Source organism: Dasypus novemcinctus, chromosome 6, assembly GCF_030445035.2.
Source record: "Dasypus novemcinctus isolate mDasNov1 chromosome 6, mDasNov1.1.hap2, whole genome shotgun sequence".
Taxonomy (NCBI): Eukaryota; Metazoa; Chordata; class Mammalia; order Cingulata; family Dasypodidae; genus Dasypus; species Dasypus novemcinctus.
In genome coordinates, this window is record NC_080678.1 from 84,133,083 (window position 1) to 84,149,299 (window position 16,217).

The window sequence follows — 16,217 nt, forward strand, 5'->3', positions numbered from 1 at the left end:
GCTTTGGTCTTATCCCGACACCTTAACTCTTGAGTGAGGCTATGCGGAGGGCAAGAGGAGGAAGCAGGCAGCTGATTCTCTGCACTTGTACCACCACCCTCCCGACTGCACCCCAGGCAGGTGTCGTAACAGTAGTACCTGCCCTCCCTCCTCATCAGGCCTCGGTGTGGACTCCGATTTCTCCCCTTGGTTGCCATCCCGTTGAAGCAGAGTCGGCAGGCCATCGTGGGAGTAAGCCATGGCCCACACACTACCAGAAGCTCTCCTGTCTTTATTATGATGAACCCTTTATTATAGAGACAGACGGAACTCTCTTTTGCATAAAGAATCTCTGGATCGGGGCAGGGAAATCCAGCTGAGGTTCACTGCCAGCTAGCCCTCTGCCTCAGCTCAGTCCCCACTTATTTACATCGCAGGATCCCCGGAAACAGCAGAGGCTGCTCTCCCCAGGGCCAGGCAGGTCAGGTCGGGCCGTGCTGGCCGGAAGGTCGGGGCTCCCGGCTGCACGCCAGGTCAGAACCGCCCTGTCTCTTGCCCCAGTCGGTTGTCCAGAACCTGGAGCTGCCGGAGGAAGCCGGAGTTGGGGCAGATGTCACGGTGGGCCTGCACCACCTGGATGGCCTCCACCAGTGTCATGTTCTCACAGATCATGAGGAAGGCCAGGACGACCGTGGCAGAGCGGCTCACACCCATGGCGCAGTGGACCAGCACCCGGCCTGCAGAGAGACCCGACCCGGCATTACCCACAGACCACCCAGCCAGCCAGCCAGCCTCTGGGAACACACACTGTCCTCACTGTGAGGGCACCTGAGGCCCAGAGAGGAGATGGTACTAGTTCAAGATCACATAGCAAGTTAGCGGTGGGGCCAAGTTAGCAGCTGGGATTCCCTTCTCCCAGTCTAGGGTGCTTCCTCTGACATCCTGTGCAATTCTGGGGGAGGGAGGCCCTGTACTCTTGGGGTCCCCTGGTCTGTGCCAGGTAATAGGGGGTGTCCATCTACCTTCCTTTGTCCTTAGTTCTGCTCTCTCCCCTGCTCCTCGAGTCCCGTGACAAGGCCTCATGTTAGAGGAGCCTGCTCAGGAGCCTTGGGTTGGGTCCTCTACCTCTGCCCACAGGCCTGGCCTCCTCCTGAGAGAGACGGTTACGCTGACCACTGCACTGGACTTGATTATGTCTAGACTGTTGGTTTCCAAGTGCTTCCTGAAAGGGCTGCTCACTAAATGTAGCTCTCGGCCCTAGTGGCTGGGAGGGTTGGCTGAAGGGCTTTGTGGCTCTGGACACCCCGCCCATCAGAGCCGCTGAAGAGATGGCCTAGTGTGTCCCCGCCCACGTCACACAGCCCTTCCCCAGCAGCTCACCTCGGGGATCGCTTAGGGCATCTCGGATATATCGAGCAACAGGCAAAAAGTAGACACTGAGGTCAAAGAAGGGGTTGTCATCGGCTTCGATACCGTAGTACTCCAAGGGCATTCCGCGGTAGAACTTGGCACCTGTATCCACTTGACACTTGCCCGCGGCAACGTTTACGATGTGGGTGATGCCCAGCTGGGCGAGCGTGCTCTTGTCCCGGGCTGCATAGCTGGGGTGGGCACACAGAGGGCGTTAGGGAGGCAGGGGGGCGCTCACCAGCTCAGCTCCTGCCTGGGTTAGACCTTAGAACTTACTTCCCTCCTCTGCCCGCCCCCTGCAAGGGTGGAGGCCAGAACCTCCAGGTCAGTGAACTGGCCTGAGGTGAAGGGGCTGCTCTAGATGGAGTTTGAGTCCCTTTCCCCCAAGCCAACATTGATGGAGGTCAGTTTGGCTACCTTAATCAAAAGCCTTAAAAATATACATACACTTTGCCCCAGTAGTTTTCCTTCTAGTGGCTTAATTCAAGAAAGAATTTAAAATGTGCCCACTGATGGGAAGTGGACTTAGCCCAATGGATAGGGCGTCTGTCTACCACATGGGAGGTCTGCGGTTCAAACCCCGGGCCTCCTTGACCCGTGTGGAGCTGGCCCATGCGCAGTGCTGATGTGCAAGGAGTGCCCTGCCACGCAGGGGTGTCCCCCGCATAGGGGAGCCCCATGTGCAAGGAGTGCACCCCATAAGGAGAGCCGCCCAGGGCAACAGAAAGTGCAGCCTGCCCAGGAATGGCGCCGCACACACGGAGAGCTGACACAACAAGATGAACCAACAAAAAGAAACACAGATTCCTGGTGCCGCTGATAAGGATAGAAGCAGTCACAGAAGAACACACAGCAAATGGACACAGAGAGCAGACAACTGGGGGTGGGGTGGAAGGGGAGAGAAAAAAAAATGTGCCCACTGATATATGTACACTGAATCTAGTGATACTTAAATGGTGAAAGTTTGAATGGAGAAAAAATCCTAAATATACTGTAATAAGAGATTAAGTATGGTATGATGAAACACTATGCACTTCTAAAATGGGGCAGATGCAGGTAACAAGCAAAGATGTTCATGTTATACTGGCAGCTTGTGAAAAGTGCAGAATATAAAACAATGTATATAGGGAAATTCAATTTTTGTTAAAAAATGTTTTAATCATACTATTTATAAAGCACACTACAGAACATCATTATGAAGTGATAACATTTTTATTTAAAAATTATAAAAAGCATATATGTATGTATGTGCATATTCGTTTTTTTAAAAGTCCACAAAGATTTTATTATTGGTTTTCTCTATGTGTGTTGGGAGATAACATAATTGTTATATTGTTAATAATATATTGATCTATATTCTCTAAATTTTAAGGAACTCTTAAAAAATCCATATATTGATCCATATTCTCTAATTTTTACGAAAACTTTTAGAGAAAGTGACAATTCTGCTCTCTCTTTATACTCCCTGGAGAAGCTCATGTGTGTTCCAGCACCCATGAGGTAGGATGTCCTGAGCAGCATTACTGCTAAGAGCCAAAAAGTGAAAACAATCAAATATGCAAATACAATAGAATGGATAAACTATGGTGAAGTCATACAATGAAATATTATACGGCAATGAATGAGGGGAGCAGATGTAGCTCAAGCTTCTCATATACGAGATCCCAGGTTCAATCCCCAGTACCTCCTAAAAACAAATAAATGAAAAAACCCCAACTCATTGGGGAGCGGATATAGCTCAATGGCTGAGCACCCATGTATGAGGTCCTGGGTTCAATCCCCAGTACCGGGAAACAGACTTGGCCCAGTGGTTAGGGCGTCCGTCTACCACATGGGAGGTCTGCAGTTCAGACCCCAGGCCTCCTTGACCCGTGTGGAGCTGGCCCATATGCAGTGCTGATGTGCACAAGGAGTGCCCTGCCATGCAGGGGTGTCCCCCACATAGGGGAGCCCCACGCGTAAGGAGTGTGCTCCGTAAGGAGAGCTGCCCAGCGCGAAAGAAAGTGCAGCCTGCCCAGGAATGGCGCCACACACAAAGAGAGCTGACACAGTAAGATGATGCAACAAAAAGAAACACAGATTCCCGTGCCGCTGACAACAACAGAAGCGGCCAAAGAAGAAGATGCAGCAAATAGACACAGAGAAAAGACAACCGGGGCGGGGGTGGGGGGTGGGAAGGAAGGGGAGAGAAATAAATTAAAAAAAAATTTTTTTTAAAAATCCCCAGTACTGCCTAAAAAACAAAATACAAAACAAAACAAGGGAGTAGATGCGGCTCAAGTAGTTGAGCTACTGCTTCCCACATGGGAGGTCCCAGGTTTGGTTCCCAATGCCTCCTAAGGAAAATGGAAGCAACAAGCAAAAACAAATGTAAAAACCAACTCAGAGGAGCTGGTGTGGCTCAGTCATTGAGTACATCACATACAAGATTCTGCGTTTTCCCCTGGGCTCTGGTATCTCAAAAAAAAAAAAAGAATGACATGCAGCTACACATGACAATATGGGTGAATCTCACAATTTTCAGGAAATGACACCAGGTACAAAACGCACAGTCTGGTTCCATCCACAGAACTTTAGGCAAGACTAGCTACATTGTTTGGGTACACCGGTGGTAAAACAATAAAGAAAAGCAAGGAAATGATTATTTCAGCAGTTGGGACAGTGATCACCTACAGGAGGAGGAGATGCTTCTGGGGCACAGGGAATGTCCTATTTCTTGACCTGGGGGGTGAAACTATTCACAAAAATAAGAGTGAAAATAACAAAGGAAAGAAAAATGTGGACAGAGGTGGTGGGAGGCAGAGAGATCACCTCTGTCTACAAAAGACGAGAGGACTCTGGTGGAGGCCTGCTCCCCCACCCCCTGCGGGACCTCGCACTGCCCCCTGCCCCACCACTCAGCCTCCAGCGTTGCGGGCCCGACTTACGCGTCTCCCAGGAAAAGGTTGGGCCAGACCTCGTTGACGTGGGTCAGCATGGGCGCCCGGCGGGACCACAGTAGCCGCTGCAGTGAGGACAGGGTCGGCGGCTGGTAGGGGGTCAAGCGGACTGGCCCGTGGATCTTGGGCCTCCGGAGGTCCTGTTTCTGCAGCGAGTCCATCCTGGAACAGAGCAGACGCTATAGTGGACACACGTGGGGCAGTGCCCTGATGCCACTGGGAGGCTGGGGGCAGGGAACGGGTCCCTTGCCATGGCCTTAGATCTGGGCAGACATCGTTCCTGCCCTCTTTTTTTAAAAATTAATTCATTAATTTTTAATGTTACATTAAAAAATATGAGGTCCCCATATGCCCCCCACCCCCCTCACCCCACTCCTCCCATAACTGCAACCTCCTCCATCATCATGGGACATTCATTGCACTTCATGAATACATTTCTGAGCACCGCTGCACCTCATGGTCAATGGTCCACATCATAGCCCACACTCTCCCCCAGTCCACCCAGTGGGCCATGGGAGGACATACAACGTCCAGTAACTGTCCCTGCAGCACCACCCAGGACAATTCCAAGTCCTGAAAATGCCACCACATCACATCTCTTCCCATTCCCACCCTCAGCAGCTACTTTGGCCACTTTCTTCATCTCAGTGCTACATTTACTTCCACTACTAATCACATTAGTTCAGAATAGACTATCAGTAAGTCCACTCTAATCCATACTCCATCCTGTGGCCCCTGGGATGGCTATGTCCACTCCACCCCTCTATGAGAGGGGGCCTCGACTCCACTTGGATGATGGAGGCAGTTCTCCTGTTTGCAGCTGAAGGCACTCTTTCCCGCCCTCTTTTGAGGCCTGTGATGTCGGAGGCATTGGCCAGGGGGCCTTTGGAGTTCCTATTTGTGGCATTAGTTCAGGCAGATGCCACTCCTTAAGATGCTGGTCACCCGGGAGTTGGTGGGGACAGAGACCCCAGGTGGCTGTAGTCCTCGGGATCTGAGGTAGGGCCCCCCAGTAGGAGCAGCTCATCTCAAGTCCTCTCTCCACTTCTTCCAGGGCTGGTCCTCAGCACCCCCCCCCTTCCAGTTTCAGGTGCTTGGAGGGTAGGCCCCATCTGGGGTGGGGGGCTGTGAACTGACATTTGTTAGCACTTCCGCCCTGGACAATCTGATGCCTCCCATATGCCTGGTGCCTCCCAAACTTGAACCCACTTGGTCCTCGTTTTACACAGGAACCTGAAGCTCACGGAGAACTTTAGTGCAGCCCTATGGCTAATAAGCAGCAAGGCTGGGGCTTAAGTCCAGCCTGTGCTCCCTCAACCACATACCCAAGTCTTTCGGTGACCACCTTTGGGTACCCCAGGGAGTGGCCGCCAATCGGCCAGTCTCTCCGGGGAAGCCGGGCATTGCCGAGTGACACATCTGCCTCTGGGCCCAGGGGTTTTCCTCCTTACCCCCATGACTCAGGCCAGCGCTGCAGATCGGGCCTTGCCCCGGCGGGGTGGGATGTGTCAGGAGTCGGCTGGCTGAGGGAATCCGGGGCCCTGCAGAGCTGGGGGGTCAGGGGCACCAGGACCTGAGTCTGGCGCCGGGCTGGGAAGGAGTGCCCATCTTGGCTGACAGTCTCTGGACCCTTCAGCCAGTAGCTGGGGAAGGTGCAAACGGGGAAGAACGTCTTTTCTTTGTGGTAGGAGGTGCCAGGAGCAGGAAGAGAAACGGGCACCCAGGAGGCCACCGGCTTGGCCAAGCTCACCCAGCGGGCAGCAGGTGGGCAGGGTGGAAGCGAAGACCCGGCCTTCCCCCTCATCCCCCGCTGTGACCTCTCAGGGCAGGCTGAGTGGCCTGCCACCTACCTAGGGCATGGCCAGGGACCGGGAATGGGGGAGTGGGCTCAGGGGCAGGACTCGGCGCGTGAGCGGAACAGGGCCAGGGCAGGTTCCGCCCAGAACACAGATGCTGTGAAGCGGCCGGAATTCCAGCCCTCCCCTTGGAGCGCAGGGGGGTGGGGCCTCAGACCAGGCCCCGGCCACGGTGGACCGACGCGGCCATCTTCCCAGAGCCCCCAGAGCCCCTCTCTGCTTGGCATCACTCTGGGATTGAAGGCTCTCGGCCCTGTAACCGCCTCCTGAAGATGGGAGGTGACTGCAGGTGGTAGAGAGAGAGCTTTGGAGGGAATACGGAGCGCAAGTCTGGGTCCTCTCTGGGCCGGTGTCCCTTTCTCAAGTGGCCCGGCCCCTTGCCCGGGGTCTGACCTGAGGACGAGAGGAGCGGCCGGGTGTGCCCTGACTGGTGGGGAGAGCGGTGCCCGTGTGTGCTGGGCTCAGGCAAGCCCCAGGCCCGAGGGGAGTCTGGCTTCCCCGCTGGTCAGAAGCCACGGCTGGGGCTGCAGCAGCCCAGGCTGGGCAGAGGGAACTTCCAGGAGCCTGGCAGGCGGGGGCTCGGGCCCGCTGAGCCTGGCGTGGGGTAAGGCCGCCTCCCAGTGGCCAGTGGACGCCTCACAGCCCAGTCTCCAGCTCCGCGGAGACAAAGGCGGACCCCAGACTTTGTGGGGGCTCCCGAGAGAGGGGGCCGGCTGAGGGGTCAGGGATCGGGCTGCCAGGCCACGACCCACACCTCAGGCTCCCAGGGGACCCGCGGCCCCCGTCTGCAGAATGGAGACTTTCGCTTGGCCTGAGGAGTGCCCCTTGCCAGGTCCTCTGTACAGCCTCACTCCCAAAGCCCTCGGTCGTGCCCCCGCCTGTCTGCCCTGACCCCGGGGGCTCAGCTCGCGGCCCAGTGACTCATCTCAGAAGTCCCAAGCACAGGCCCTGAAGGGAAGTCGGGGCTACAGGAGGCTTCCCTGGTTCCCACTGCCCCGACTCAGGCTGCTGAGGGCCCTGCCCAACAGTTCCTCCCACATCCCCTCTGCCAAGCAGGGTGAGGCGGGGGCCCAATGCCCAGCAGGACAGGGCCTGCCCCTGGCTTCCTCCCCACTCACTCTAGCCCTTGCTCTGTGCCCTGGACTCCATCTCGCCTTCTCCCTGCTTCTCCAGCCTAAGCTGCGTGGCTGTCACTGTGGGCGGTGATTTTCCTGTTCTTGTGTCGCTGCTGTTTACAAGTTCAGATGCTTGTTTTCTGTCTTTGAGTGGCTCCTCTATGTTGCTCACCCATTTGTCTCTGTCCCCCACCCTCTCACGAGAAGCTCTTGCTCCCCACAGGATCGCAGAAGAGCCCCTGCGTGTGGGGACCTCAGGCAGAGGCACAGGCGTCCTCAGGGCCGGGGGCAGCTGTCTGCCATCCACCTCTCAGCTGCTGCTCTGGATGGACGTTCCCCCAGGCCCCCCTCCTGCCCGTTCCTGCTGCCTCCTCCTCCCACGGGGACCGGCTGGGGCTGGACATCGCAGGGCAGGCCAGGTGAGGCATCTGGTGAGGGAAGCCTTGAGGAGGGGGGCAGGGGGCTGCCGGTGGTGAGCTGCTGAGGGTCTCGGGCAAGGAGTGCAGGCCTGGGCAGAATTCCTGGGGCTATTACTAGATATCTGTGTGGATGTCTCTGAGCCAGTTTCCTCAGTGGACTGCTGTGAGAATTCAATGGGAAGATAAATGTAAAGCACCCACCGCAGTGTCTGCCTCATTGGAGATACAATAAGGGGTGCCTCCTAATAGCATTATTACTGTCGTTACTGTAACTCTTTATGCCTCAGCCATACCCTAGGCAGAGGGCAACTTCCCCAAGGGGCAGTGAAGTGTGATCTCTCTGTTTCTCTTGACATTTCTTTCTCTGTCCAGCAATAATTATTATCATACTCAGCGCTTACTAATGATGTATTATGTTCCAGGCACTTAACATTTTCTAACTGAATCCTCACAGCATCCTTATGACAGAGGTAATATTATCATTCCTATTCTACAGATGAGGAAACTGAGCCTCAGAGAGGTTAAGCAATGTGGCCAAAGTCACACAGCCAATATGTGTGGGAGGCAGGATTCAAACCCAGGTCTTTCTGACCCTCCCATGCTTTGTTTCTGCCTTTACTTCGGACCCAGTTGGTCCCCCAGCCCTCTCCACCACTCCCCAGCTCCCCAAGAGCATGAGTGCCCTGCCCCTTGTTACCCAGCATGCTTTGTGTCCCCCCGCAAATACCCACCTTAGGGGGTACCTTGCCCAAGCTGTGGTCTTCTCTGACGGGCAATGTGTGCTGCCGGCTTCCAGGCGCCTGTCCCGGCAGACTTGCTGCTGTTTCTATTTTTTGATTTGAGTTTAATTATAAAGCATGATGTGCTGCTCCCCCCCTTCCGACCTTCCCCTGCCACTCCCAGCTTGCCCACTGATCCCATGGCTTGGCCGGTGCCAAGCCCAGCCAGGCACCCTGCCCTCTAGGTGCAGGCCTAGCCCAGGTCCTGCCGGGAGTAGCAGCAGCACGGCAGGGTCTGCCTGTGGTTTGCGTGTATACGCATTTTTATAGTGCGGCAAGGAGCAGGATGATCCAGCAAGCCTTTTTATTTTTTAGTGGTATCAGGGCCAGGGATTGACCCTTGGGACCTGCTACACAGAAGCAGGCGCTCAACCACGAAACTATACCCACTTCCCCAAGAAGCCGTTTTTAACACTCCCTTGGCCGTCAAGAGCGGTGAAGAGTGAGGGCAGAAAGCCAAGGCTGGAAGGGTCTTCTATGGGGGAGGACACTGTGGTCAAAATCACATAGCTAACTGGCCACCAGCAGGACCCAGATCTGCAGGCCCTTAGCTGGGGAGCTGGAAGCCTCAGCTGAGGGAAGGCGCATAGGCAGGCAAACAGGTAAAGGTGTAAGTGGGAGAGCAGGCCTTTAGACCTCGGAGGCCCAGCCGTGACCTGAAGTCAGAGGCTGTGTGTCCAGGAGCCACTCCCACCCTTTGCCAAGCTGCTCCCTTCCCCCAAAAGACAGAACTGGGTATCCCTGGCTGAGGCCCCAATGTCCCTGGAGTCCAGTGAGATGGTCTCCAAGGCCCCTCCCCAGGCTAGTTGTGGTCAGGGACCTTGGACTTGGGCCTATTAAACCTCCCCGCCTACCCGAGCCCTTCCTCACATACCCCCTTCCTCCCTACCCTTCCCCATGTACACCCCTAGACAGTGGACATGCACAGAGACACCCACACCCACACTGGGGGCTCTGAGGTTTGAACTCAAGTCTAGGTCCCAGTCCCAGCTGGGGCTCTCCGAGCCCAAGGGCAGCTGTGGCCAGCGGCTGTCGTGAACACCTAGGACTGCCCCCTCGCTCCTCCTCTGCCCCTCAGGGAACTTGGGGGTCCCTGGCCAAGGAGCTTCTGGGTGTGGCGGAGAGGGCAGCCCACTCCCACCTGTGGGGCTGCGGCCAGTGGCTGAGGAGTGCAGGCAGTGGGAGGAAGCAGATGGAGGCACAGACTCTAGGACACTCACCATCTCCTGGGCATCCGCCTGGCCCCGTGGCTCCAGCAGCACCAGCAGGGCCAGCAGCAGGGCAGCAAGGTGGCAGAGCCCCGTGGCAGGGGGTAAGGACCAGTTCTGGGGGAGAGATGAGCTCCATGTTACAGGCAGGTAAACTGAGGCCCAGACTGGCTGGCACTTGTCAGGGCAGGGGCAAGAGCTGCCATTTAAGCTGCTTCTGCCTGGAGCCGTCTGTGTGAGGTCAAGCAGGTGCAAGTGCTGGGAGAGGAGGAGGCAGGTTTGGGGCTCAGGGCTCCCAGAGTTGACCTCTCTGCACTGCCCCCTCCTCTCAGTTTCCAGCTCCAGGGCTGCTGTGTATGGCTGCACGGGCTGTGCACTGCACAACCCAAGGAGCTCCAGTCGCCCAGACCATTTGGTGGATGGTAGTCCTAGAAACCGTGCAATGCTGCAGCCCTGCCCAACTGACCCCTTCCAAAGACAGCTGCTTTCTGGGGAAAGATGCTGAGGTCAGAGGCCAGGGTGTCTAAGGGTCCAGCCTGGAGGAAGTGGGGTGAATGAGTGTAATGAGAGATCTGCTGCTCTGCCAGGTTCCTGAAACCTGTCTATAGAGGAGGGCGAGCCCACCGGCAACATTCCATACCTGCCCCCCCCCTTGCCCCCTACATCCATAGATGTGCAAGTCTCCCACCCAGCAGAGCTCCAGGTCTAATCCCAGTTATTCTCCCATCACACTCACCCTCAAACTCTAAGCCTAGCCCCTCCCTTACCCTAACACCCCCTTCGAGATTCTCGTCCTCTGGATGACACGTGGAACACGTGGAAGGAGTGGCTCTTGCTGCAGTGCGCCCCTCTGCTGGGCTGCCTAGGCACTTGGGCGAAACCAGCCCCTCTGGGGTGGAGGTTCAGCCCATGCCCCCGGAGCGGCCTGTGCCGGCTCCCAGAGGAACCCGCATGTGCCTCATCCAGAGGGCCCCCACCCAGTCACCCACCTGTGGTGAGGCACAGACAAAGGCAGGGTGGAGGAGGGAGGGGAGAAGCTGGAGGTGGTGAGGGGAGCAGAGAGAGGCCCCTTGCCCTTCACAGGAGGCTGTGAACGTGGGCAAGCCCGGGCTGTTTGGGCCAGCGAGGGCCCGATCCACCTCCTGGGCGAGGTGGGAGAAGGGCAGTGGGCACTCTCCACCTTCCTTCACCCCACGAAGAGACACCCTCCTCTCCTCCCATCTGGGCTGGAGGACAACAGAGGGCTGATGCAAGAGAAACTGAGCCAGCGTCTGGGCGACCGCCCGTGGGCTGGGACCTGGGAAGCAGCGTTGCCTCTGCGGGAGCCGGGCTCCTTCTATTGGGCAGGTGGGGCCACTGGGCCTTCAGCAGGAGGCGGCGGCTTAGAGAGAAGTGGTGTTGGTGATTCGTACCCCTTGTTGTGCTATTGCACTGAACACAGAACAAGAACGCAGGGGCCAGTGGAAACAGGAAGGAGTCTGGACAGACTTCCAGAAGATCTTTATGTCCTCATCGGATTCCCAGAACCAGAGGGATGGGAGCTCGGGAGGGTCCTTCTGTAGATCTCTGAGATAAGAAGGGTGACAGTTAGGGAGCAGGGTGCTGGGTCCAGGACAGACAACCAAATGGCATGATGACAGAACTCTTGCATCAGGCAGGTCTTGGGTGAGGCTGGCAGAAGATGCCCATCAGTCAGAAACCCGCATTCCTTCCCCCATTATGGGGAACGGTGGGGCAGGACTGGGACAAGAATTAGCTAAGCCTGGAACTAGAGCCATAGCCATATTTTCTTCCTGGAGCTGCAGCTGGGGTCTGGACCTGAGGGGAAGGAGAGGCAGAGGTTATAGGCATGATAAGGTGTGGGAAGGTCCAGGCAGAGCCCACATGTGCCAGGACTGGCTTTGGTGGGATTCAGATGAGCTCCCACAGGCTGTTTGGCTGAGGAGGCAGGGCAGGCCAGCCTCAGGGCTAGATAGGAAGTTCTCACCTCTTCCACCTTATGCTTGCCACCTCCTTCCTAGCCTTTCCATTCTCTCTAGGGTCTGAAGAATCTGGGTGAGAGTGGGTCCTACTGGAGGACTGCCCACACTAGGTCCTGGTGAGACCCTGGGTCCATAAGGGGAGCCCAGTGGCTAGGGGAATGGCCCAGGGCCCCTTCAGCCGTCACTTCCAGCCACACAGAGCCCTGCCAACTAACCCTTGGCTGGTCCCATCCCAAGTCCTGCCCAGCCCTACCTGACCCCTCAGTCCCCCCTGTATCCGTGCCCCCTGCCCAACCCCTACCTGCCCTTTCACTTCTGGCCCGAGGGCGTCCCCCTTTGTGCCCACTGCCCAGCCCTCACCTGCCCCTCAGGTCCGGCCTGCACCCCACAGCTTCTGGTCCAGCTGGCAGAGCTGGCGGAGGAAGCCTCGGTTGGGGAAGACCCATCGGTGCTGCCTCACGGTGATCACCGCCTGGCGCAGGGGCAGCTGCTGGTGCAGCATCAGGTAAGCCAGGACCAGCGTGGCGGAGCGGCTCACCCCCACCACACAATGCACGAGGACCTTGGCTGAGGAAGACAGCCCAGTGAAAGACCCTTCCCCACCAGCTGGCCCACAGGAGCTAGGGATAGAGACCTGAGTTCTCTTCCTCCCTCTGCCTTGGGCACACTCTGTGACCCTGGGCAAGTCTGTTTTCTGATTCGCCAATGCGTTGACCAATACGTGTTGCCTACCCTTGGGAGATGGTCCAAACTCCTTAACATGGATTCCAAGGTCCTCCAAGAGCTGGCCCCTGCCTCCCCTGCAGCCTCATCTCAGGTCGTCCCACCTCAACTCTCAGCTCTTGGGGTACTGGGTAATTTCCAATTCCTTAAAGCTCTCACAGCCTCCCGCCTCCACCCTTAGCACGTGCTTTTCAAACTACCTGAAGACCTTTTCCCCTTATCTTGGTCTGACTAACTTCTATTCATCCATCAGGTTTCAACTGAGACATCACTTCCTCACACGGGCTTTTCTGACTGCCTCATGGTATAGCCTGAATCATTGAGAGCTCATTGCTTTTGCATGTGGCCCAGAGAAAATGTTGTAGAGGGAAGTCCCCCGGCTGCCCTGCTCCTGTGCCTGGATTGAGTGCCCCTGCCCTGTGCTCCCAGTGCTCTTCACATCTGTCCACTCATATGAGTGGCACTCCGAGTACTACACAATTTGACTGTCTTTCCACCAGCTGGGTAAGGGCAGGTTCCATGAGGGCAGGGGTTGGATCTCACTGTCTAGCTCAGTGCCTGGCACAGAGCAGACACTCAATAAATAGCTGGTGAATGAATGAATGAAGAGCACATGCTTCAGCTGTTAAAAGATGCTATGAGCTGTGGTTTTGTCATTCCTATTGTAGAGATGAGGAAACCAGAGTCCAGGGGCTTGCCCAGGGTCATGTAGCAAGGGGCCCAGTTGTCTCCCACCATGACCACAAAGCAGGAGCTCCAAATTCCCGGGGCTTCTTTGTGGTACTTTGGGTGTTTGGAGATTGTTTTCCATCTGAAAGTACTTTGGAGCAGAAGTGAGACATTCAGGTGCCAAATGATGATTTCCCAAGGCTGAGTGAGGCAGAAAAGGAACTGTTTTGCTGTTGGGAGACCTGGCTTCCAGCCCCAGAGCTGCTAACTTGTGGGAGGACTTGGTGTTCTAGGCTTCGGTTTCCCTGTCTGTGACGCAACGAGGTTAGATTAGATGCTGGACTATTGAGGGAGGGATTTTACAAAACCTGACAGCCTTTTTAAAAACCAGGGATGGGCAGGGCACTGAGGACTGAGGGGAAACCAGGTATCCCCCATGACTGAGCAGGATGGGGTGTGGAGAGGGGCCCCAGGTCCTACCCCCGGGTGTGCTGAGGGCACGGTGGATGAAGTCCGCCGCAGGGGAGAAGTAGGCACTGATGTCAAAATCAGGGAGGTCGTGGGCTGGCACTCCCAGGTAGCTCACGCTACTGCCGTAGAAGTCGGGGCCGCCCTGGCAGTAGAGGCCCCCATGGGCGGCGTTCAGCACGTGGGTGATGCCCAGCTTCCACAGCTCAAAGCGGTTATTCGCGGTGGCCCTGGGAAGGGCAGGAAAGGGGTGATGCTGGTTGAGCCATGAGGTTCAGGAAGGAGGCTTTGCCTGCACGTGCGCATGCACACGCATGCACGCGCGCGCGCGCACACACACACAGCCCTTCAGAGGGACTGAGCCAGTAGGGTCCTGAAGGAGCTAGAACCCAGCCAGCTCGAGCAGGAGTCCCCTGCCTACAGCCCCACCCTGCCTCTCCTTTCTGGTGGGACAGTTTGTGGTTTAGGAAGGAAGAGGATCTTTAGACCTCTTTGATTCCTGAGGCAATCTGTTCCTGCTTCAGCAGGAAGGAAGGGACTGCTTCAGTCCTGGGACCCGGCTGGCTTTCCTTCCTGCACCATGCCCTCCCACGCACATCCGGCCTCTTCTGGCCACCACCCCATACCTGCTTCTAATCTGCCAAGGCAACAACTTTCCTGATTCACCTTCGGTCAGGCGTCCCCACCTACTCTGTCCAGAGGAGGGAGCCTCTCTGTCCCAATGCCCCCTGGTGGCCAAATTAGTCACTGCCCTGTCCCCAGCACCAGGGGTCCCCGCCTGGAATGCTCAGAGCAGAACTATTTCTCCTTGTTTCCACTTCACCCCGAGCCCTGGTACACAGCCCAAGAACTAGCTCTCGTTGTTCCCGCCCCTGCTCCCCCCACTGGCTACCACTCACGCATCTCCTATGAAAAGGTTGGGCCAAACTTCATCCACGCGGCTGCAGGAGACCCTCCCTGCCCTCAAGAGCTCCTCCAGCTCCAGCACACTGGAGCAAGGCGCCGGTTTGATGTCTGCCCCCTGCTCTGGGAGCGAGGCCTCAGCCATGGGCCAGCCCACCCACCCCTCTGCCTCTGCACTCACTCTTCTCTGCCTCTCCAGTGTCATTTCTCCTTCCCAGAGATTGATAGGGACAGGTGGGACAGGAGTAAGTGACTCAGCAAGTCAAAGGAGCCTACAAAGAGGACGGGACCTTTTTATCCCTGTCACCCCCTCCCCCACCATCATCCCCAAACTCCATGAGAATATGGAATCAGACAAACTTGTGCAAATCATTTTACCTCTCTCAACCTCAGTTTTTCATCAGTAAAGTAAGGATGATTACCCCAGTTTCAGAGAATTGTGAGAATTACATGAAACAAAGGATGAGCTATGTCTAACATAGCAGGTGCTTGAGAAACATTTATTAATTAATAGGTTTAGAGCCCGCATAAGACTATTTGGTTTTGAGGCCCAAGTTAAAGTAGAGAGCCAGGGTGCAGAGGAGCCAGGGTGCAGAGGATGTGACTGGTTCCATGGGTGAAGGACAGAAAAAGATCTGCAGGTCTGGGTGGGCCACAAACTAGGTGGGCCCTTATAGCTGTTGGATGAGCCTCTAGATTATGGGGTTTGGGGCAGTTATAGAGTTAGAGAAATGTGAAGAGGAGGCATGGAGGGCCTCATCTAAAGGGTGCCTGCAGGGTTCATGGGAGAAGGTTTGAACAATGGCCCTGTAATGAAGACGGCTGATTTCTCAAAAGAGAAGGCTGAAGGGGACCTTATCAAAGAGAGAGAAGGTAGATGAATGTATCTCCAGACTTTTGAAGAGCTAAAGGGCTTAACTGTCATCAGAAACATTAGGGGGTAGGGGTGATGGAAGGTAGATTCCCACCCTATATGGGCTTTTGGCCCCAGGATAGAAAGAGAGAGGTCTATCTGTCCTTTTTCCAGGACTTGTCTGCCAAAGAGATGATATGGCATGCCCACTCAGGTGACTTCACAAAGGCCCTGACAGGGCTGGGAGGGGTAAGAGCTGCAGGGTGAAGGACTCTCGGTTGCCGCTGGCCCTGACTGCAGACTGAAGGAAAGGCCACACTAGCACATCCCATGAAGCAGACTGCACTCCTGTCCACCCCAGCATTTGCTCCCACCATCAGAGCCCTGCACTGTGGGGGAAACAGGGCCAAGGAGGGGACTTGATATTGCAATGCTAGGCCTGGGTTGGAAGGGGTTAATATTGTGAAGTGAGAGGAGCGTGGGTTCAAGTTAAATTTGCGTTGCAATACCAGCTTTGGTTCATGTTAACTGCAGTACCTCAGGCAAGTTTCCTGGCCTTTCTGCACGAAAATATTTACCGGGCAGAATTGTCACAAGGATTAAATGAGATGTTTATATGACATTTGGCATAGGTCTGTCGAGAGGAAAGGGGCAATGAATGGTAACAATTACCGCGGGGAGCTGGCTCTTGGAGAGGGATTGGCTCTCTCCAGAAGAATGAGGATAACCTCTAGTCCCTCGGCCTCTTTTCCAAATCCCATAGCGCCGCCCCCCACCCCCCATCTCCATTTAGCCCTTTTCCTTCCCGCCTCCCTTTTTGACCTCAGGCCTGACGCAAGCGATCTCGGGACCCCTGGGTCCGGCTCCCCTTCTCGGTTCTCCTCTCCAGCGCATTTTGAACCCCGCCCCTTCCG

General features: G+C 56.0%; 2 protein-coding genes across 5 annotated transcripts in view; one reads left to right on the plus strand and one right to left on the minus strand.

Annotated features, from left to right (window-relative positions):
- Nucleotides 1-256: 256 nt before the first annotated feature.
- On the minus strand, nt 257-16,212 carry DUSP13B (dual specificity phosphatase 13B). 4 transcript variants are annotated; one of them, XM_071215875.1, is made up of 11 exons: nt 16,126-16,205; nt 14,632-14,722; nt 13,560-13,777; nt 12,048-12,254; nt 11,118-11,271; nt 9,718-9,822; nt 8,450-8,544; nt 5,780-5,971; nt 4,317-4,490; nt 1,360-1,580; nt 257-716 (listed from the first exon to the last, which is right to left on the minus strand). In XM_071215875.1, the coding sequence occupies exons 4-11, from the start codon at nt 12,131-12,133 to the stop codon at nt 514-516; spliced, it is 1,230 nt and encodes a 409-aa protein (XP_071071976.1). In that variant the 5' UTR covers nt 12,134-12,254; nt 13,560-13,777; nt 14,632-14,722; nt 16,126-16,205; the 3' UTR covers nt 257-513. The 4 variants fall into 4 exon arrangements, with proteins under 4 accessions (XP_071071976.1, XP_071071975.1, XP_058155081.1 ...); XM_071215874.1 differs by lacking the exon at nt 14,632-14,722 and having other exon boundaries at nt 16,126-16,212; XM_058299098.2 differs by lacking the exons at nt 5,780-5,971; nt 14,632-14,722 and having other exon boundaries at nt 16,126-16,212.
- SAMD8 (sterile alpha motif domain containing 8) overlaps nt 7,237-16,217 on the plus strand; it is a 90,674-nt gene continuing 81,693 nt past the window's right edge. The window contains exon 1 of the mRNA XM_058299096.1: nt 7,237-7,718. Within this exon, the coding sequence (XP_058155079.1) occupies nt 7,461-7,718 (258 nt within the window). The 5' untranslated portion in view covers nt 7,237-7,460. The remainder of the gene's footprint in view (nt 7,719-16,217) is intronic.